General features: G+C 47.3%; 2 protein-coding genes across 4 annotated transcripts; both read left to right on the forward strand.

Annotated features, from left to right (window-relative positions):
- The first annotated feature begins 2,547 nt into the window (after positions 1 to 2,547).
- Positions 2,548 to 9,136, forward strand: RPL26 (ribosomal protein L26). The gene is made up of 4 exons (XM_012501444.2): positions 2,548 to 2,635; positions 3,451 to 3,623; positions 5,709 to 5,849; positions 8,965 to 9,136. Exons 2-4 carry the CDS (start codon positions 3,456 to 3,458, stop codon positions 9,091 to 9,093), a joined length of 438 nt encoding a protein of 145 aa, XP_012356898.1. The 5' UTR covers positions 2,548 to 2,635; positions 3,451 to 3,455; the 3' UTR covers positions 9,094 to 9,136.
- Positions 9,137 to 10,312: 1,176 nt separating this feature from the next.
- KRBA2 (KRAB-A domain containing 2) lies at positions 10,313 to 18,049 on the forward strand. Of its 3 annotated transcripts, XM_030800604.1 has the most exons (4): positions 10,323 to 10,595; positions 10,924 to 11,128; positions 13,993 to 14,756; positions 16,029 to 18,049. In XM_030800604.1, the coding sequence occupies exons 3-4, from the start codon at positions 14,666 to 14,668 to the stop codon at positions 17,279 to 17,281; spliced, it is 1,344 nt and encodes a 447-aa protein (XP_030656464.1). In that variant the 5' UTR covers positions 10,323 to 10,595; positions 10,924 to 11,128; positions 13,993 to 14,665; the 3' UTR covers positions 17,282 to 18,049. The 3 variants fall into 3 exon arrangements, with proteins under 3 accessions (XP_012356897.2, XP_030656464.1, XP_012356896.2); XM_012501442.2 differs by lacking the exon at positions 10,323 to 10,595 and having other exon boundaries at positions 11,013 to 11,128; positions 14,571 to 14,756; positions 16,029 to 17,428; XM_012501443.2 differs by lacking the exon at positions 13,993 to 14,756 and having other exon boundaries at positions 10,313 to 11,128.
- The last annotated feature ends 4,170 nt before the right edge of the window (positions 18,050 to 22,219 follow it).

Raw genomic sequence — 22,219 nt, forward strand, 5'->3', positions numbered from 1 at the left:
TGAAGTGCAGTGGCACGATCTCCGCTCACTGCAAGCTCCGCCTCCCAGGTTCATGCGATTCTCCTGCCACAGCCTCCCGAGTAGCTGGGATTACAGGTGCACACCACCACGCCCGGCTAATTTTTGTTTTCTTAGTAGAGTTGGGGTTTCGCCATGCTGGCCAGGCTGGTCTTAAACTTCTGGCCTTAACTTCTGACCTCAAGTCTACCTGCCTCGGCCTCCCAAAGTGCTAGGATTACAGGCGTGAGCCACCACGCCCGGCCTGAAAGTTTCATTTTGAGACTAGATATTGAACAGAGGGAGAAAGGAAGGAAGGCCTGGGAGGGTAGGGTGTCAGCAGAGGATGCGAGGGCTGAGGAAACAGAGAGGGCCTTGGTGGGAAGAGAGGAAGACGATGGGGACACCTGAACAGGAAGGGAGTTGGGAAACTAGTAAGGACAGTAGGAAGAAAGAGGAGTGACAATGTGAAGGCCAGAAAGGCAGGCAAGGTAGGAAGGCAGGCACCTTCGGCAGCTCCCTAGGACTTCCAGACCCAAATCACACTCAGCTCAGCCCTAGAGCCCCTGGGCTCCCCTCTGAATGCCTCTCTTCAGCAGCAAGGACCTGGTTCCTGGAAAACGCCAGTCACGCTGCTTCACACCTCCAAGCCCTCCTTCAAGCAATTCCCACTGCCTTGTGGAGCCAATGTTAACATTCTTCCAATTCCAGTCAATGCTGACCTCACCCCAGAAGTCTTCCCTGACCCCAGAGCTCCCTTCTGCTCCTGAATCACAGAGGCAGCAAGGGCAGCTGGCTCAGCCAGCACTTTTCCTGTGGTCTCGTGGCTGTTGATTTCCTTGTCTATCTCTCCTTGTAGACAGTAAACTTCCTGCAGGCACAAACTTTGACCTATTTTGCATCGCCAGTGTCTAGTTTCAGGGCTGGCCCAGGAAAGATGCCTCGTAAATATTTGTTGAAAAGAGTCGCAGCAGGGGAATTCTTGCTGAATTTTTCAGTTATGAGGGCTACTTCCTTCACAGCATATTGAAGAACACAACTATTTTTAAATCATACAAACGTATGTTCCTTGCTGACCATCCTCTGGGCAGTCCTGACTATGAGGTTCCCACAAATTGGGGCCATATACAGTTCCCAGAAGAGGCCGTGGAGCAGCTTGCACGGGTTCTGCTGTGACTTATGGGTCTTGTATAACCTTGCACCAAGTTCCTCTCATTTCTCTGTGGCTGAGTTGCCCAATCTGTAAAATGGGGACAATAATACCAGCAACAACAGGGCCATTTTGTGGATTAAAAGAATTCATGATGTAAAGTGTAGAGAAGAGCGTCCCCACATTCAGAAGGCTCACTACGTCTTCGGTATTCTTGTGAAACGCATGTCCTCTGTCACTGTGACACCCGTGTCATTCATTCAGCAGAAGCCGTTCAGCGCCGGTGCCTGCTGCACTGCCGCTGCCTCAGAAACCATTTGCAGGGGCCACGCGCGGTGGCTCACGCCTGTAATCCCAGCACTTTGGGAGGCTGAGGCGGGCGGATTGCCTGAGGTCGCGAGTTCGAGACCAGCCTGGCCAACATGGTGAAACCTCGTCTCTACTAAAAATACAAAAATTAGCCGGGCGTGGTGTCGGGCGCCTGTAATCCCAGCTACTCAGGAGGCTAAGGCAGAATCGTTTGAACCCGGGAGGCGGAGGTTGCAGTGAGTGGAGATCGTGCCAGTGCGCTCCAGCCTGAGCAACAAGAGCGAAACTGTCTCAAAAAGAAGAAAAAGGCACAAAAAAAAAAGAAGAAGAAGAAGAAAAGAAAGAAACCATTTGCAGGGAGCGCACGGCTTCCGTCTGGTCCTGAACTGGACGCAAACAGGCCGAGCATTTAGAAAACCGCGCAGCTCCCCGTACCGAGAGGCTTCCTCTCGCCCGGCTCCTTCGAAGCGTGGTCTGGACCAGCACCTCCCACAGCACTGGCGGCGCCTTAGAAACGCGGCCTTGGACCTATTTCCGCGGGGACAGGGGGTGATCGGTGGCCTCCGTCCTCGCAAGAAATCTCTGGCGGGCCCCGCGGTGCGGTCAGCAGACGCCGAGGTGCAGGGGCGGTGGCCGGAGTCGCAATGGAGCTTGTTAAAGGACCGGCACTCTGGCCGCGCCCACGCCACGGGCGGGCGGGGACGGTGAGTGCAGGGACCCAGGCGACCGGCCGGCCGGCGTCCCCGCGCCTCCTGGCGGCCAGAAGCAGGGCCTGCCCTTCCCCGGCACCTGGGAGTGAAAGTACCAGGGGGGGTCTCCTGGGCGGTCTCCTGGGGCCGCTCGTTCCTTCATCACCCCCAGGGGCAGTTGGACCCTGAGCAGCCGTAGCCAATCGCCCGGGGACTACCCTTCCCAGAAGATTCAGCGGCAGCACCCGGGTCTCGGAAGGGAGACACTAGGACCTGGAAGAGGGGAGTTTTGCAATCCCTCGCAGTTCCCCTCCTAGCCAGTAGGTGACACTAGCAATAAATTTATTTCCCAGTTTACTCCTCTCGCTCAAACTCCGCGCCCCTCTCGCTCCGAGAGACATAGGTCTCGCGAGATCTTTCGTAAACTTACAGAACCGGAAGCAGCCTGTAGTTCTCTTCCCTTTTGCGGCCATCACCGAAGCCGGAGCGGGTAAGGATTCGGCGGGCAAGCGGGTGTAATCCGCAGCCATCCGTTCTTGGGCATGGTGGCTTCCGACCGCGGGGACCCCGAGAGTCTCTTGTCGACCAAGTAGCAGCCAGGAAGGAGAGGCTGGGTGGTTTTTTACCTGTTGCTCCCTTAAATCAAGGGACGGAGGGACCGGGGATTTGGGGACTCGAAAACGAGCTGAGGGAAGGGAGCCTGTGGAAATAGACTGGAGTCTGGGTAGTGTCGTTTCCTAGAGAATGGTCTCGAAGTAACCTCTCGGTAAAGCCTTCACGGAACTTCCAGACCACACTTGCCCACTGGGAGGCTTTTAGGACCTGAGACGTGTGCAGGCTTTTCCAGGTTCGGGATGGTGGGCCTTATTCATTTTGGAGGGGCTATATGTATTCGCTCTTAAGCCCGTAGAAGATGAACGTTGATTGTACCTTCTAAAACGTGAGGTTATAGTTAATTGCGTTGTCGGTCTGCTCAGCAGAGATGTGAGTCCAGTCTTGATTCCCTCAGGCACTACTTGAGGAGTTGGGAGAGTGTAACTAAAAGGTCTTGTAACTAGGACAAGTGTTTTTGATGCAAAAGTCTTTAGTCCGTAAACACATACGGAAAACACCCGAATAAAGCAAAAAATAAAAAGTTTCGAGCTTCGATTGATAGGCCCTTCCGATCAAGCAGTTTTTGTTGAAGTTGCACAACACGACAGTACCTATGATCATTCTGGACTATCAAGATAAAATCATTGCGGTTATTTGTTTGGAAGCTGGATGAGATTTTGGTCATCTAAGTCTTTTTAACTTTTTATTTAGCCAAAATGAAGTTTAATCCCTTTGTGACTTCCGACCGAAGCAAGAATCGCAAAAGGCATTTCAATGCACCTTCCCACATTCGAAGGAAGATTATGTCTTCCCCTCTTTCCAAGGAGCTGAGACAGAAGTACAACGTGCGATCCATGCCCATCCGAAAGGATGATGAAGTTCAGGTGTGTATCCCTACTTGTTTTCATTGTCTTGATGGATATTTTACGCACGTAGCTTAGAAGAGGGATTGCATTCCTGAGAAAGATGCTTCTGAGACTCTTGCTCCCAAAGAGTGGCAAGATGAGTTGAGCCAGGGACCAAAAAACAATAAGTAAGCTGCTTTTCAGTTTTTAATTGTATTATTTGGTGAAAATCAATTTTTTTTTTTTGAGAGAGAGAAAGTCTCGCTCTTGTCCCCCAGGCTGGAGTGCAATGGTGCGATCTCAGCTCACTGCAACCTTCACCTCCTGGGTTTAAGTGATTCTCCTGCCTCAGCCTCCCGAGTAGCTGGGATTACAGGCACCCGCCACCATGCTTGGCTAATTTTTGTGTTTTTAGTAGAGACGGGGTTTCACCATGTTGGGCAGGCTGGTCTCGAACTCCTGACATCAGGTGATCCGCCCGCCTCAGCCTCCCAAAGTGCTGGGATTACAGGCGTGAGCCACCGCGCCCAGCTGAGATAGGGTCTCACTCTTACCCAGACTGGAGTGCAGTTGCGTGGTGGTGGTTCTTCTGGGCTCAAGTGATGCTCCCATGTGGGACCTTTTTTTGTTTTTGTACAGAGGGGTCTCCAACTCCTGGGGATCCTGCTGGAAAATCAGTTTTCTCAAACGTCAGATGATGTGACCATAATGAGGTGACATAATCAGAACATTGCTTTGGGATTATCCTTTTATCAATATATTGTGACTACCCAACAGGCTCATTTTGCCTGCTGTCCAGATAGAGCCGATTTATCTAGACAGGAATGGTAATAGAGAAAGAGTTTAATTCATGCAGAGCCAGAATGGGAGACCAGAGTTTATTACTCAAATCAGTCTCCCAGAAAATTTAGGGACTGGAGTTTTTTTAAGGATAATTTGGCGGGTAGGGGGCCAGGGAGTGGGGCGTGTTGATAGGTCGCATCAGAGGTGAAGGCATAAGGAGTTGAAGCTGTCTTCTTGCTCTGAGTTGGTTCCTGGATGGGGGCCACAAGATCAGATGAGCCAGTTTATTGATCTGGATGGCACCAGCGGATCCATCAGTGCAGGGTCTGAAAAAAAAATCAGGCAAATCTTAGGCTTTACGGTGTGTTATCCCTAGGAGCAATTGGGGAAGCCTCTAGCTGCCTAAACTGTAATTTCTAGTCTTGCGCTAATTTGTTAGTCCTACAAAGGCAGTCTGGTACCCAGGCAAGAAGGGGGTTTGTTTCAGGAAAGGACTGTTAGCGTCTTTGTTTCAAAGTTAAACTGTAGACTATGTTCTTCCCAAAGTTAGTTTGGTCTGCGCCCAGGAATGAACAAGGACATATTTGGTCATTGAAGAGGCAGTTGAGGACCAGTAAACAGAATTGCTCCAAATCTAGATTCAGGAGCTGTAACTGAAGCATAGTCACATTATCGTTTGCGCTTACAGGTAAATAATTTGTTGGATCTATTTAGGTAAAGGTTTCTATAAATGACCCTTAGGTGTAATCTGTAGTGCAGCTAGTGATTAAAGAATTCAGGCAGTCTCTAAAGCCATTTACATACACATCATCAATATTTTTTCATGCCTATTTCAAAAAGATGAAATGGGTTCCCAGATAAGCAGTGTGGGTTGAGAACAGCCATTGGTCCCTGCTGCAGTAGTGCTAAACTTGCCAGCAGACCTTGAAAACAGTCATCTCTGTTTTCAATACATATCAATGCAAGAAAGTCACAAACTGGGAAGAAGAATCTTCTGTTCAGAAACACTTGTCCTCACAAACTGAGGACCACTAGGATTCCTGTCCGTTAACCTTTGGGAAAGAATTGGTTTGTTCCCTTAAGCATTTGTTGCTGCCCTCTGACTAGCACTAGGTTGGACACATTAATGGGTTCAGATTTAAATACTCTTGGTCTGTTGCTGCTTTTGAGATGGAGTAACAAATTCCTTGTTGTCAACTTCTTACAGGTGGCCGAAGTGGGCTCTTTTTTTTAACCTTTTAATATAATGATAGGGTGAATGGTGTATGCGTGAGTTTGTTTACTTGATTTACAAGGTTAATCTTTTATTCAAATATTTGTTACTTTTGAATTTGCACTTAGGTTGTACGAGGACACTATAAAGGTCAGCAAATTGGCAAAGTAGTCCAGGTTTACAGGAAGAAATATGTTATCTACATCGAACGGGTGCAGCGGGAAAAGGCTAATGGCACAACTGTCCACGTTGGCATTCACCCCAGCAAGGTAGGTGTTTTTGAGAATACTTGAGAGGATTATGGCAATCATTGTTGACATGTGATTATTTACAGAACAAGCCCATAGAAATAGTCCTTGATTTTACATGGGCTGGAAAAGAAACATTTTAAAGTAAATACTACTGCATTTGTATTGAAAATTCTAATACCATTTAAAATGTTTCTGACATCAGAGTGTCTTCAACGGTCATGTTTAGTTTGTTTGTTTTTGAGACTTGCTCTGTCACCCAGGCCACAGTGCAGTGGCACAATCTCGGCTCACCGCAGCCTCCGCCTCCTGAGTGTAGCTGTGACTACAGGCGTGCACCACTACACCCGGCTAATTTTTGTACTTTTTAGTACAAAATTTCACCATGTTGACCAAAAGGTTTCACCATGTTGGCCAGGCTGGTCTTGAACTCCTGACCTCAGGTGATCTGCCTGACTCAGCCTCCCAGAGTGCTGGGATTAGAGGCATGAGCCACTATGCCCGTCCCATTATGTATATTTAAAAATGTGCTTTTTCTTCAAAAGCTATTAGTAAGCTGATTAACAATCAATAATTCATAGCTCTTAAAATTTGGGAAGTAGGTTTTTGTAAGATGAAACGGCACTTTGGCCCTGGTTTTTCTTTTTCTTTTCTTTTTTTTGTGACGGGGTCTTGCTCTGTTGCCCAGGCTGGAGTGCAGTGGCGCAATCTCGGCTCACTGCAAGCTCCGCCTCCCAGGTTCACGCCACTCTCCTGCCTCAGCCTCACCAGTAGCTGGGACTACAGGCACCTGCCACCACGCCTGGCTAATTTTTTGTATTTGTTAGTAGAGACGGGGTTTCACCATGTTGGCCAGGATGGTCTCGATCTCCTGATCTTGTGATCTGCCCGCCTTGGCCTCCCAAAGTGCTGGGCACCCGGCCAACAAATGTAATGTTTAAACCTCAGAAAAGTCAAAAGGCTGGTATAGTAAAACACCTGTATATTTCTGACCTAGAATTCGCTATTAAAATTTTGTCACGTGTTCTTTATCCATTTTCTTCACCCCCAGTGAATTTACTAAAAAAAGATCATGACACTTCACCTGTAATTACTTCAGTGTGTATCTCTTAAGAGTAAGGACTTTCCCATTCCTTAACCTACTCCAGTCATACTTTTCGCTTCTCATCACCAGATAAGTTGTTTTAAAGGTCACCAATTTGGTAGCAGATTCTTAGTCTTTTTGTACTGTACCTGTTAGTGCAGCATGTGACAGTCGATCTTTGAGTAACTCAGTAATCATCTTCATGTCTCATTCCAGTCTTAGGACTCTCTTCTTCCCCTAAACTCTGTACTCAATATCCAATTGGCAATTGCGCAGTTCAACTTAGATATCTAATTAGTATCCCAAACTTGGCATGTTCAAACCGTCATAGTGTATGGCAGCTCTCTATCTTCCTAATTGCTCAGGCCAAAATGTCATTTAGAAATTTTTTTAATACTTGCTCTTGCAGTGTTACCCAGGCTCTGGTCTCAAACTCCTAGCCAGAAGCTATCTTCCCACCTAGGCCTCCCAAAGTGTTGGGATTATAGTTGTGAGCTGCCTTGTCCAACCAAAAATGTCATTTTGACTGGTTTATTATATACCCCACATCAGTTTATAAGATCTGTGGACTGCTGTCTCATTATAATACCTAGAATTCTGCCTGCTCTTTGCCATCACATTGGCCTGTAAGACCTTAACTGATGTGGCCAGGCACAGTGGCTGACGCCTGTAATCACAACACTTTGGGAGGCCAAGGCAGGCAGATCACTTGAGGTCAAGAGTTCAAGACCAGCCTGGCCAACTGGTGAACCCCATCTCTACTAAAAATACAAAAAAGAAAAAAGCCAGGCGTGGTGGCATGTGCCTGTAATCCCAGCTACTTAGGAGGCTAAGGCAGGAGAATTGCTTGCACCCGGGAGGCAGAGGTTGCAGTGAGCTAAAATCGCGCCATTGCACTCCAGCCTGGGCAACGAGTGAAAACGCCATCTCAAAAAAAAAAATGACCTTAACTGATCTTCCCTTCTGACATCTTTTTCCATTCTATATGTTCTAGTCTGCTTGCCTCCTAGCAGACTAGATTCTAAGAGCCCAGGCCTACTGAGGCAAAATTAGGGCTTGTGACCCAGGTGTATGTTCTAAGCCCTCCAGTTGATTCTTATTCAAGTTTGAGAAACACACCTGTGAAACTTGATAATCTCCTGCCTTTGAACCTTTCGACTTGCTGTTCTCTTCCAGATACTTGTGCATAGATTGCTCACCACTTTAGGTCTGTGTTCGAATGCAGCTTTATCAGTAGGGCTTTGCTTGATCACTCTAGAAAGCCCCTCGGCCTCCTCACACTTGCCTTCTTTCTCTATCAAAGTGATGTAGATTCACTTGTAAATGTTTTCGGGCTCCCTATACTAGAATATGAGTTCAGTGACTGTGGAGATTTATGTTTGGCCTGCATGCTGTATTTCCAGCACCTCTTTTCACCCTTTCTTCGCATTCATAAGACTAAAGTTGGCCGGGTGCGGTGGCTCACGCTTGTAATCCCAGCACTTTGGGAGGCCAAGGCAGGCAGATCACGAGGTCAGGAGATCGAGACCATCCTGGCTAACACGGTGAAACCCCGTCTCTATTAAAAATACAAAAAATTAGCCGGGCGAGGTGGCGGGCGCCTGTAGTCCCAGCTATTAGGGAGGCTGAGGCAGGAGAATGGCGTGAACCCCGGGGGGCGGAGCCTGCAGTGAGCCAAGATTGCGCCACTGCACTCCAGCCTGGGTGACAGAGCGAGACTCCTTCTCCAAAAAAAAAAAAAAAATTGTGGTAAGAGCAGAATCATATATTTCTCAGTGAAAAAGAAACAAAATTTATAATGAAGCACAGAAGAGGCTTTAAGAATTACTGATACCATCTTGCCTTTTCTCCTTTGTTGGTAGGAAATTAGTAAATAAGCCAGGTTTGATGGCTAAAGAGTGATTTTTGGAGTTTTTTAAAAGTTAAATAATTTTTCTTATTAGGCATCCACCTACCTATCCAGGTTTGGGAAATGGTATTGAATGTTGGGCTTTCCCTTGTGTTTTAGTGATTATTTAAAGCTTGGGAGTGTTTTTTCTTCTTTTTCTGCAGGTGGTTATCACTAGGCTAAAACTGGACAAAGACCGCAAAAAGATCCTTGAACGGAAAGCCAAATCTCGCCAAGTAGGAAAGGAAAAGGGCAAATACAAGGAAGAAACAATTGAGAAGATGCAGGAATAAAGTAATCCTATATACAAGCTTTGATTAAAACTTGAAACAAAGAGCCTGTGTTTTGTGTGTGGTGATTTAGGACACTCCCTAGTTTTCAGTGGATCAGTCTCTTACCTCTGATTTGTTGGTCTAAAATTTTTCTAAAATCAGGACTGATGAGATTTTTTTTTTTATAGTAGGCAGCAGCATTTGAGGATATATCAGAAGCTGGAGTGGTGTCATTGAGAAGAAGGCGGCCTATAAGAAAAGCTAGTTGGAAACACTTCCTCTTGAACCTTTTTTTTTTTTTTTTTTTTTTTTTTTTTTGAGACGGAGTCTCGCTATGTCGCCCAGGCTGGAGTGCAGTGGCTCGATCTCGGCTCACTGCAAGCTCCACCTCCTGGGTTCATGCCATTCTCATGCCTCAGCCTCTCCCTAGTAGCTGGGACTACAGGCGCCCGCCACCACACCCGGCTAATTTTTTTTTTTGTATTTTTAGTAGAGAGGGGTTTCACTGTCTTAGCCAGGATGGTCTCGATCTTCTGACCTCGTGATCCGCCCACCTCGGACTCCCAAAGTGCTGGGATTACAGGCGTGAGCCACCGCGCCCGGCTTGAACCTTTTAACTTTCTTACTATGGATAGGTTACTGTATGGACAGGCTATATTTTTTAACTTAACTGTGTAAACGTTTGTATTGCCATTGGATAGGAAGTCTTGCTTTCAATAGGGATAAGAAGCTTCCGTGACTTTACAGCTTCTAGATCACTTCTTCAAGCTGTTTGTTCCTCTAGATTGAGAGGTCTCAGGTTCAGGTTATCTGATAGACCCATGGGCCCCCTTTACCTTGTTTTCTGCACAAGTGCTGGGTGAGTGCCATCAAACCAAAACCTAATATGTCTTTGAGTTGAAATATGAACAAAACTGCAGCTTCGTCAGGATGAAGTGAAAAGGGGTGAGGTGGCAGCAGTGTGCTCCTGCCGTTCCTCATTTTAAGGATCTAAACAGGATACCTGAAGCCAGTTTACTTTCCAGGCTGGAGACTTGGCAACAACGTGGGAACGGGGAACGGGCCTGAGTTAAGTCACTGGCTTAGCCAAGGTCACAGCTGGCTTCTGGGTGAACAGCGCTGCACGGTGTCCGCAGTGCGGTCCGCTGAGCGAAGAGCGGGAGCTCCTCCTATCCGCGGTGTCTCCAGGGGGCGGGGCTTCCGGCTGGCTCTGACTGGCTTCCGGCGGAGCGGGCGGGAGGTGGGGCGGAGGTGCTGCTGCTCTGGGGCCTATGGGTGGAGGGGAATTCAGACGCCGCGTCTGGTGTGTCCCTTTCTCCTTCCCGACCTTCCTCAGTCTGCGGCTCTTTTCTCCACCGCGCGCCCACCTCAGCCGTTCAGCCCTGAGCGGGCGGGCGGGCGGACGGGCATGGATCCAGGCGGTGGGAGCAGTCTGCGAAGTCAGGGTAGGAAGGCTACACAAAGGAGGCGACGTCCCAGCCCGGTCCTCAGGAATAAGCGGGCGTGCCCGTGTGGTGTGGACGGTGAGGGGACACTGTATTAAGTGCCTGATCTGCATTATCATTGAATCTTAATAGCAATCGATTGTGATGGGTACTGGTCATCTCCCCGGTTTGCAGATGAGGAAACTGAGGCCCCAGTAACTTTGCTTTAGTCAGTAAATAAGTCAGCAAATGAATTCCCAAGCGTAGACTCGGCCATACCGCTGCACTACCTTGCTAAAATAACAACCTACCTGTAAGCGACATTTTTGACTAAATGTCCTTTAAACATCTTTTGTGCTCAGCTCTGTATTCGTGGGCCCTCCAAAGGGGGTACAGGCAGGTAGAAGCCTCCGTCCCTACCTCATAGGTTGTATACATCTGAACTGGTCGACTAAGGATGCAAAGCCAAGTGCTCCAGTGAGTGTGGTACAGGTTGTTGGGATGAAGGAGAGATGGCAATCAACTGAAGTTACCGAATACGTCAGGAAGGAGGCTGATTTCAGCTGGCTGTGATTGGGAAGATCAATGCGAGGACATTCCGAGTCGGAAACAGCCAAGGCAAAGACTCACAGGTGGGTGAAGGGAGTAAACATGGCTTTGGAAATATTTCCAGTTTTCTCTGACCAACTCGTTTATCACTTAGCCGTCAGCACAGATCACACCAAGAAGCTGATTGATTTACGGTCACATTTCTTTCATGTTGCTTTGGAAAAGATACTGAAACCTCGGGCAACATAATGAGACCCCGTCTCTACAGAAAAAAAAAAAAAAGAAAAAATTAGCTGGGCCTGGTGACGCATGCCTGTAGTCCCAGCTACGCGGGAGGCTGCGGTAGGAGGATGCCTTGACCCTGGGAACCGTGATCATGCCACTGCACTCCAGCCTGGGTGACAAAGTGAGACCCTACCCTCTCAAAAAAAAAAAAAAAAAAAGATACTGAAAGCTTAGAAATCTGCAGGAGTGGGCAAGTAAGATGAATAGGTTAGTAGGTCCCGACGTCCTAGGCTGCATGCGGCCCACAGGCCACAGGTTGGACAAGCTTGATCCAAAGGAAGATGCCGCCTCTCCATCACAGCCAGCTATTGCCAGGTAGCAATGCCGCCAGTGCGGCCAGAACGTTGCCTTTTCAAGAAAGCCAGAAATCAAGGCCTGGCGCGGTGGCTCAAACCAGTAATCCCAGCACTCTGGGAGGCCGAGGCGGGTGGATCACGAGGTCAGGAGATCGAGACGAGACTATCCTGGCTAACACGGTGAAACCCCGTCTCTACTAAAAATACAAAAAATTAGCCGGGCGCGGTGGCGGGTGCCTGTAGTCCCAGCTACTTGGGAGGCTGAGGCAGGAGAATGGCGTGAACCCGGGAGGCGGAGCTTGCAGTGAGCCGAGATCGCGCCACTGCACTCTAGCCTGGGCGACAGAGCAAAACTCTCTCAAAAAAACAAAAAGAAAGCCAGAAATCGAGATTTTTATGTGAAATCTCCCAATCTGTAAATATAGGTGAAACTTTTTTTTTTTTTTTTTTTTTGAGACGGAGTCTGGCTCTGTCGCCCAGGCTGGAGTGCAGTGGCGCGATCTCGGCTCACTGCAAGCTCCGCCTCCCGGGTTCACGTCATTCTGCCTCAGCCTCCTGGGACTACAGGCGCTCGCCACCACGCCCAGCTAATTTTTTGTATTTTTAGTAGAAACGGGGTTTCACCGCGTTAGCCAGGATGGTCTCGATCTCCTGACCTCGTGATCCGCCCACCTCAGCCTCCCAAAGTGCTGGGATTACAGGTGTGAGCCACCACGCCTGGCTGAATCATTCAAATTTTTTAAAATCACCAGATGGACCAACCAAAATGGATCTATTGGACAATTGTGGACCTTGGACTCTACTGTAGAATTTCATGGTATAGTAAGGACTGTATCTCTTACTAAAGACTGAGATTCTACATCTTTTGATTATAAATTGTTTCTAGCCTGTTGCCTTCACTCTTTTTTCTTCATTTTTTTATTTTTAGAGACAGGGTCTCACTATGTTGACTAGGTTGGTCTTGAACTCCTGGCCTCAAGCAGTCCTCTTACTTTGGCCTCCCAAAGTGTTAGGATTACAGGCATGAGCCACTGTGCCCAGTTGCCTTCATTATTTTATAGAATGAAGATGAGGCTTTTCCTTCCTTTGCAGTCTCCTGAAGGGACTCAAATAGCAACCAACACAGCATTCAAGTTCTGAGAGATGCTGGTTTCAGAAAGGAATCTAGAAGGTGCTCTTTCTGGATTCCATTGAATACCTTGTGGTTTTAAGTCTGTTAGAACTAGTAGGACTGGCCGGGTGCACTGGCTTACGCCTGTAATTCCAACACTTTGGGAGGCCAAAACGAGCAGATCACTTGAGGCCAGAAGTTCGAGGCCCAGCCTGGCCAACATGGCAAAACCTCATCTCTACTAAAAATGCAAAACGGCGTGGTGGTGTACCCTGGTAAAAACAAACAAACAAACAAACAAAAACTAGTAAGATGGTAGTAGATATTCCTTGGGAAACAAAGTCCCATGTCAGTGATTGAATGGTACTGGTCGATGAAACAAAGTGAAGCTGGTTTCTTTACTGCAGTACTTCTCAGAGCCTTTTTTTTTTTTTTTTTTTTGAGACGGACTCTCACTCTGTCACCCAGGCTGGAGTGTGGTGGCGTGATCTCGGGTTACTGTAACCTCTGCCTCCTGGGTTCAAACAATTCTCCTGCCTCAGCTTCCTGAGTAGCTGGGACTACACCACCATGCCCGACTAATTTTTGTATTTTTAGTAGCGATGGGGTTTCACCATGTTGGCCAGGCTAGTCTCAAACTCCTGACCTCAGGTGATTTGCCCGCCTCGGCCTCCCAAAGTGCTGGGATTACAGGTGTGAGCCACTGTGCCCGGCCTCAGAGCCTTTAAAATGTCAGTTTGCAGAAGATCTTGAACATAGGCTTAGAGTAAAGAACATTTTGCAAATGTGCAATTTCTTCATTTCTGCAAGGCATAGTTTTGGCCAGGCACACTGCCTCAGGCCTGTAATCCTAGCACTTTGGGAGGCTGAGGCAGGTGGATCACTTGAGTCCAGGAGTTCGAGACCGGCCTGGGTTTTTTGCAACATGGCAAAACCCCATCTCTATAAAAAAAATACAAAAAAAGAAAAAGAATGAAAATGCATATTTTTCACATTGTAAATTTTGGATGTGTCTTATCAATACATTCATTTAATACACACTGTTTTTCCTCTCAAAAGAAAGTTGTTACTAAGTCAGTGGTTTTACAATCAGTAATGTCTTAGAATCAGGAATATTCATGATTAACCAGCAATGCTGAGGAAGGGAGTTTGAAGCCCTTTTAGTGGAGGACCTTCAGGACCTGGAAGCAGGCCCTGCTTAACTAAGACTCTTGCTCAGAGCCTTTAAAAGTTTCCATCTTTCTCTGCTTCTCAGGATTCTGCCCTGCCCCTCTGCTCTGCATCTGACAGCTGGGATCTTGGGATCCTGTTTTCCTAAGCTTGCTGGAATTCCTGCAGTCCTCATGTGAACTCCCCTGGCCTCATCACCATCCTGTCTTAGGGCTGTTCTAAGGAATCCCAGTTTAGACAACTGAGGATCAAGTTCTCTCCCTAAGGAATCAGCTGATCACAGTGGCACATAGGTTCCATTTGGGGTAACTCTTTTCTGCAGGATAATCTCCTGACATATCTCTATGTACACAGACATAATATTTCCATGGAAACAGATCCTGCCACCCCTGTTAGGAGTCATCAAGCCTGCGCCCAAGTTCATTTGGACTCTGCTTTGTTCTGGAAAGATTAATACATGGGCTACAGCTCTGGCAGCGTCAAAACTGGCCAGACCAACAGACCTCCCAGGAAGGAAAAACTCCTTTCTCTCACCCATGAAGCTGTACTCATCTTGTTGGATATGAGACCTATTTCTTATTTCTTCCATTTATTCACCTGACTTTCAGAGTCCTTTATGCTGCACGCCTTCATTTCTGGTGCCCTCTCTTGTCTCTTCCCCAGTCCTGCTGAAGCTGCTCTTTAGCCCAGGCCCCAAGACTGTATGGTCCCTGTGGCAGCAGCCAGTGTTGTTTCAGGAAGCAACAGCATTTGAAGATATGACCAAAGATTGGAATTATTTAGAAGGCTCTCAAAAGGATTGCTACAGAGACACAATGCTGGACAGTTATGAGAACATGGTCCCACAGGGTAAGGACTCAGAATCTTCCTCTATTAATCTTGTGGACAATTGTCAAGGGGAAACCGTCATTTAAAAATATCCCCACAGCTGGCCAGGCGCAGTGGCTCACGCTTGTAATCCCAGCACTTTGGGAGGCCGAGGCGGGCAGATCACGAGGTCAGGAGATCGAGACCACGGTGAAACCCCGTCTCTACTAAAAATACAAAAAAATTAGCCGGGCGTGGTGGTGGGCGCCTGTAGTCCCAGCTACTCGGAGAGGCTGAGGCAGGAGAATGGCGTGAACCCAGGAGGCGGAGCTTGCAGTGAGCCGAGATCGTGCCACTGCACTCCAGCCTGGGCGACAGAGTGAGACTCCATCTCAAAAAAATAAATAAATAAATAAATAAATAAATAAATAAATAAATAAATAAAATAAAATAAAATAAAAATATCCCCACAGCTTTCTTCTCCATTCCCCCAAGATAAGGACTCTTCAGCCATAAGAAATTTTTTTTTTTTTTTTAAACAGTCTCGCTTTGTCGCCCAGGCTGGAGTGCAGTGGTGTAATCTCGGCTCACTGCAACCTCCGCCTTCCAGGTTCAGGCAGTTCTCCCTGCCTCAGTCTCTCGAGTAGCTGGGATTACAGACTCCTGCCACTACACCTGGCTAAATTTTGTATTTTTAGTAGAGATGGGGTTTCACCACATTGGCCAGGCTGGTCTCGAACTCCTGACCTCAAGTGATCCGCCCACCTCGGCCTCCCAAAGTGCTGGGATTACAGGCGTGAGCCACTGTGCTCGGCCAAGAAATTGTTTCTGTTGATCATGGGAAGGCTCAGAAGCAATCCCTGGTACAAATTTCAGTTTAAGAGTTTGCTGTTATTATGTGGTACCTTTTAGCAACGTTCTCCCATTTATATTATTTTAAAGGGTACTGAGGGTAAGATTTTAGCCTACTGCCTTAGGAGTTTCTGTTTATCCTCTCTCCTATTCAATTAATAAAAACCAGTTGATTAGGTTTCTTGCTATAAGCTAATGGCTTCATTGTTTTTTCTGTTTGCCTGAAGTCTAAAACCTCTATATATTTGTGATCTTACTGATATCAAATTCTGTTGCTATGCTCTGGTTTTGGATGGTGCTAGTTGGCTTTCTAGTTGCTTTTTAACTATTATTCTATTATCATTCTTCCACATAATCATCTTCAAAAATTAGATGAAAGAATTGATGAGGAATTTTAGAGGGAAAGTCTTCAGGTGGGAGTGTCAGTGAATTTAACTTTGTTCTCTTTTCTTCCTTTCTTAGGATCCTTCTTACAGTTCTCCATGATGCCTCAGAGAGCTGGAAATGATCCACCTGGGGTTTCAAATGCAAGTGAAATGGAAATGGAGATAAGTACCATGAGAGAAAAGTTTCTTATGAGTGTAACAAAATTAGTAGAAAGCAAAAGTTACAACAGCAAGGTATTTTCCAAAGAAAAGTACTTTCAAACAATAAAGGAAGTTAAAGAAGCTAAAGAAAAAGGGAAGAAGTCATCACGTGATTATCGCCGTGCAGCAAAATATGATGTGATCTCTGTACAGGGCACAGAGAAACTGATAGAGGCTACTCATGGAGAACGTGATCGAATACGGTATTATGTACATAAAGAAGAGTTGTTTGATATTCTTCATGATACACATCTTAGTATTGGACATGGTGGGCGGACACGCATGCTCAAGGAGCTGCAAGGAAAATATGGGAATGTCACCAAAGAAGTTATTGTCTTATATCTGACTCTGTGTAAACAGTGCCACCAGAAGAACCCAGTACCCAAGAGAGGCCTTGCACCAAAGCCCATGACTTTTAAGGACATAGATTCCACATGCCAAGTTGAAATATTTGACATGCAGTCAAGTGCCGATGGTGAGTTCAAGTTCATTTTATACTACCAGGACCACTTAACCAAGTTTATTATTTTACGGCCATTAAGAACCAAACAGGCCCGTGAGGTGGTCAGTGTCTTGTTAGATATTTTCACAATTCTTGGTACACCCAGTGTGTTAGACTCTGACAGTGGTGTTGAGTTCACAAACCAGGTTGTTCATGAGCTCAATGAGTTGTGGCCAGACCTAAAGATTGTGTCTGGTAAGTACCACCCTGGCCAAAGCCAGGGCTCCCTGGAAGGAGCAAGCCGTGATGTAAAGAACATGATAAGTACCTGGATGCAGAGTAACCACTCACGTCACTGGGCCAAAGGCCTCCGATTCATGCAGATGGTGAGGAATCAGGCTTTCGACGTTTCCTTGCAGCAAAGTCCATTTGAGGCAATGTTTGGTTGTAAAGCCAAATTTGGGCTATATTCCTCAAACTTGCCCCGGGAAACTGTGGCTACTTTACAAACGGAAGAAGAACTAGAAACTGCCGAAGAACAGCTAGAAAATAGCGTTTGGATCAGGCAGGAAGAAAGGGCTGAGATTGGAGCAGACAGATCTGATATGGACGATGACATGGATCCCACTCCTGAAGCTGCAGAACCCAGCACCTCACAAGGGACTTCCAGTCTCCTCTGCTGGTGAAGAGATGGCTGCTGGGTGGACAGTCACAGGTGTCTCTCTGAGCAGTCATCTGAGAACTGTCGCCAGAGGTCCCGGGGGAAAGGATTGAAGGCTGCACTCTCAGGTCAAGTTGTACCTGGTAATCCTTGCTCAAAAAGGGAAAAGTTCGGGTCTGTGTATTTATTCTTAGGGCTGCCATAAAAAATTACCAACCTGGCCGGGTGCAGGGCTCATGCCTGTAATCCCAGCACTTTGGGAGGCCGAGGTGGGTGGGTCACTTGAGGTCAGGAGTTCAAGACTGGCCTGGCCAACATGATGAAACCCTGTCTCTACTGAAAATACAGAAATTAGCCAGGCTTGGAGCCGTGTGCCTGTAATCCCAACTAACTGGGAGGCTGAGGCAGGAGAATCACCTGAACCCAGGAGGCGGAGGTTACAGTGAGCCGAGACCATGCCACTGCACTCCAGCCTGGGTAACAAAGCAAGATTCTGTCTCAAAAAAAAAAAAAAAAAAAAAAAAAAATTATCACAACCTGGGCGACTTAACAGAAATTGAGTCTCACAGTCTGGAGGTCCAAAGTCTGAAATTAAAGTGTTAGTAAGGTAGGTTCTTTCTGGAGGCTCTGGGGTAGAATCCATTCCATGCCTTTCTCCTTTCTCTAGTGTCCATTGGCAATCCTTGGCATTCCTTGGCTTGTGACAGCGTAAGTCCAGTCTATGCTTCTATCTTCATGTGGCCTTCTCCCCTGAGAAGGCCATAATTTTTTATGGCAGCCCTAAGAATAAATACACAGACCCGAACTTTTCCCTTATTGAGCAAGGACTACCACGTACAACTTGACCTGAGATACCCAAGAATACCTTGTGTGTATTCTTTCCTGCCTCTTGTAAAGACATTATTGGACACCAAATCCATGTCACTGGATTTAGGGCCCACTCTAATGAGGAAGATCTCATCTCGAGATCCTTACCTTAATTAGATCAGCGGATACTCTTTCCAAGTAAGGTGACATTCACAGGTACTAGGGACCTAAACTTGGACTTCTCTTTTTTTTTTTAATTTATTTTATTTTTTTAGAGACAGGGTTTCCTTATATTGCCCAGGCTGGTCTCAAACTCCTGGGCCCAAGGGATTGGCCTCCGAAAGTGCTAGGATTACAGGCGCACGCCACCACACCCAACCAGGACTTTTTTTTTTTTTTTTTGAGACGGTGACTTGCTCTGTCACCCAGGCTGGAGTGCAGTGGCACAATCTGGGCTCACTGCAGCCTCCGCCTCCCTGGTTCAAGCAATTCTCCTGCCTCAGCCTCCCCAGTAGCTGGGACTACAGGTGTGCACTGCCACACCCAGCTAATTTTTTTTTTTTTTTTTTTTTTTTTGTGAGATGGAGTCTTGCTCTGTTGCCCAGGCTGGAGTGCAGTGGCATGATCTGGGCTCACTGCAGCCTCCACCTCCCAGGTTCAAGCGATTCTCCTGCCTCAGCCTCCCGAGTAGCTGGGACTACAGGCAGGCACCCCCATGAACCCAGCTAATTTTTGTATTTTTAGTAGAGACGGGGTTTCACCATGTTAGCCAGGATGGTCTCGATCTCCTGACCTCGTGATCCACCTACCTCTGCCTCCCAAAGTGCTGGGATTACAGGCGTGAGCCACCACGCGTGGCCGGACTTACATGTTTAAGAGACACAGTTCTCATTATAGTCAATAGAAGAATATCTCTGCGAAACAAGAACTGATGGATGAGGTCTCAAGAATGTAAAGCTGGTGGGACTGCCCTAGATAAATCTAATACATATTCCTGCCCCTCAGACACATACCTTAAAACATGGAGGCATCACAGGAAAATAAGTAGATGAAGGAAGGCTGGGCACGGTGGCTCATTCCTGTAATCCCAGCACTTTGGAGGCTTAGGTGGCCGATCACTTGAGGTCAGGAGTTTGAGACCCGCCTGGCCAACATGGTGAAACCCCGTCTCTACAAAAATACAAAATATTAGCCGGGCACAGTGGCATGCACCTGTAATCCTGGCTACTCAGGAGCCTGAGGTGGGAAGATCCCTTGAACCTAGGAGGCAGAGGTTGCAGTGAGCCGAGATCTCGCCACTGCACTCCACAGCCTGGGCGACAGAGCAAGGCTCCATCTCAGAAAAAAAGTAGATGAAGGAAAAGTAATAGGAAGAAAAGAGGTTCATCTAAGATGCCCTAGAGACTGGCCACCTTACCAACTGCGCTCTGTTTCCCGCCTCAGGAGAAACTGTATGTGTCATCCCTTTTCTCAGAGCATTATGCACAGATAATTGTGTAACTGCATGAAACACGTATTAAAATTGGGTCAGAAGTAAGGTATGGTTGGAATTTGGGTATGCGTCTGCACTTGTCTGTGTCTCAAGCACTTAAAAACATATCCTATTCCTGGCATAGTTCAGTGCATTTCGGGAAGTGACCAATAGTCAGGGAAATAATCAAGGTTTCTGGAACAAAATGCAAGAGTTGGCCTGAGATCACTGCTCTACCTAGAGAGGAGTAGGGCAAGGCCAGTCTGGGTCATGATTCAGAGTAAGGATGACTGACCCAGCCACAGGGGAAGACAGTGCCCAGGACCTGTGTACTCCTACGTTCCCAACACCTAAGAGTGCCCAGTCCATGGAAGGTGTTCAGTGAATTTAATAAATAAATGATTCTACAGAAATGGGCACGGGGAAGGAGAAAGGGCCTGCAGTCTTTTATTTTATTATTATTATTATTTTGAGATGGAGTCTCGCACTGTCACCCGGGCTGGAGTGCAGTGGCACGATCTTGGCTCACTGCAACCTCCACCTTCCAGGTTAAAACGATTCTCCTGCCTCAGCCTCCCAAGTAGCTGGGATTACAGGCGCCCGCCAACCATGCCCGGCTAATTTTTTGTATTTTTAGTAGAGACGGGGTTTCACTATGTTGGCCAGGCTGGTCTCGAACGCCTGACCTCATGATCCGCCTGTCTCGGTCTCCCAAAGTGCTAGGATTACAGGCGTGAGCCACTGTGCCTGGCCAGTCTTTTATTCTTTATACAAGTGTCCTTCCTGCACATCCCAGAGCCATCTAAGACCCATTCTGATCATCACTAATGCCAGTTCCCTCTTCTGTAAGGGGCATTAACACCCCTGGTGCTGCCTACCTCACAGGATTGTCCTGAGACTCGACCAGCGAGATGCTGCATGTGAAGGGGCTTTCTCTGTGGATAGTGAAGTTCTACAGTGTGACTCATCTTTGCAGACCCTGTCCTCCATGTGACAGTGGGAGACCTCTGCTCATTGCCATTTCTTTTCAGATTCTGCAGTGTTAAGTTGGAAGGTTTCCACGGAAGCCGCATTATTATTACATAGGAAGTGACATCACTCTCCAGCTTGTTTTGGGGGACCAAAATCTTGCTATGTTCTTGGCCAGCACCTCACTTTCCATCCTCCTTCCAACCCATTGTCTTTCTTTGTAACTCCGCCTAACAGGTCTGGGAGGTCCAACTTTGAGGATGTTGGACCTTCCCCCTCCCCAGTGCTGACCTCCTCCCTCCTAGTTACTTGGCATACCGGGAACCACATCGTCAACTCCTGTGGGTAAAAGGTGACACATGAGCCATAACACTGCTTGCTTTCCCAGAGATGCCTGGGTTTCCAGGAGCTGCCACATCACTCTTCCTCTTTTGCATCTTAATGTTGGCAGTGGGAAAGAGTTAGAAGTGGATTACTGGACCCAGTCTCGCCTGCATTATTTCGGCATCTGGAATAGAGGTCACTAACCGGTGTGCCACAGGCTAGTCTCAGCTTGCAAATATATTTTGGCTACATAATGTTTTTAATTTTTTTTTTTTTAAACAGAGTTTCGTTCTTGTCGCCTAGGCTGGAGTGCAATGGCGTAATCTCGGCTCACTACAACCTCCACCTCCCGGGTTCCAGTGATTCTTCTGCCTCAGCCTCCTGAGTAGCTGGGATTACAGGCACCCGCCACCACACCTGGCTAATTTTTGTATTTTCAGTAGAGACGGGGTTTTGCCATTTTGGCCAGGTTGGTCTCAAACTCCTGACTTCAGGTGATCCACCCACCTTGGCCTCCCAAAGTGCTGAGATTACAGACGTGAGCCATGGTGCCCGGCCTTTTAAATTTTTTTTTTAATTAACTGCCAACACTTTAAACACTGGAGAGTTCATATAAAAATCTGGATGTCTAGCACCTCTTGAGAACTCGGCATATGTGGCCACAGTGGTTCCACAATTTCTGCACAGCAGCAAATGAGACACAGTGCATGTGGCGCTCTCCAGGTGGCCACCCTCAGCCGCTCACATGCATATGGATTTCTGTGGCCCACTGCTGAAGAAAGGCGAGTGTGGGGCGTGGTGCCATGCACCTGTAATCCCAGCTACTTGGGAGGCTGAAGTGGGAGGATCACTTGAACCTGGGAGGCCAAAGTTCAAGTGAGCCATGATCGTTACCACTGCACTGCAGCCTGGGTGACAGAGACCCTGTTTCCAAAAAAACAAAAAGGCCAGCAACAGACCTGTGTATCTCTAGGAACTTATGATAGAAGTGGCATTTCAATCAGTGGGAAGGGTTGTATTATTCAGTTAATGGTGCTGGATCAATAGGCTGTCCATTTGACAAAAATGAAGTCTGACCCCCTAAACATTAAACATTTAATGAGAGGCCCACATCAAGAGGAGCCAAAGCCCTGGGCCCTCAGCCCTGGCTGAGCTCTTAGCCAACAGACAGAACCAACCTACCAACCATGTGAGTGAGCCATCTTAAAAGGAGACTCCCCAGCCCCCAGTTCATCATCCATTCAATACTGTACAGAACAGAGACAAGCCCTGGCCAAATTGCAGAGTCATGTGCAAAATAAATGAATGTTGTTTCAAGCCACCGAGTTTAGAGGTGGTTTGTTATGCAACAATACATAACTGATAGGCTACCTCTGAAATGTCTTAAATCTG

This window comes from Nomascus leucogenys, chromosome 19 (genome assembly GCF_006542625.1).
Source record: "Nomascus leucogenys isolate Asia chromosome 19, Asia_NLE_v1, whole genome shotgun sequence".
Taxonomy (NCBI): Eukaryota; Metazoa; Chordata; class Mammalia; order Primates; family Hylobatidae; genus Nomascus; species Nomascus leucogenys.

Excerpts from the sequence above, each read along its gene's own strand:
- RPL26 (XM_012501444.2), top strand. The coding sequence starts at position 3,456 with ATGAAGTTTAATCCCTTTGTGACTTCCGACCGAAGCAAGAATCGCAAA. Across the intron at positions 3,624-5,708 it reads GAAAGGATGATGAAGTTCAG|GTTGTACGAGGACACTATAA; the intron begins GTGTGTATCCCT and ends ATTTGCACTTAG. Across the intron at positions 5,850-8,964 it reads TTGGCATTCACCCCAGCAAG|GTGGTTATCACTAGGCTAAA; the intron begins GTAGGTGTTTTT and ends CTTTTTCTGCAG.
- KRBA2 (XM_030800604.1), top strand. The coding sequence starts at position 14,666 with ATGACCAAAGATTGGAATTATTTAGAAGGCTCTCAAAAGGATTGCTAC. Across the intron at positions 14,757-16,028 it reads TGAGAACATGGTCCCACAGG|GATCCTTCTTACAGTTCTCC; the intron begins GTAAGGACTCAG and ends TTCCTTTCTTAG.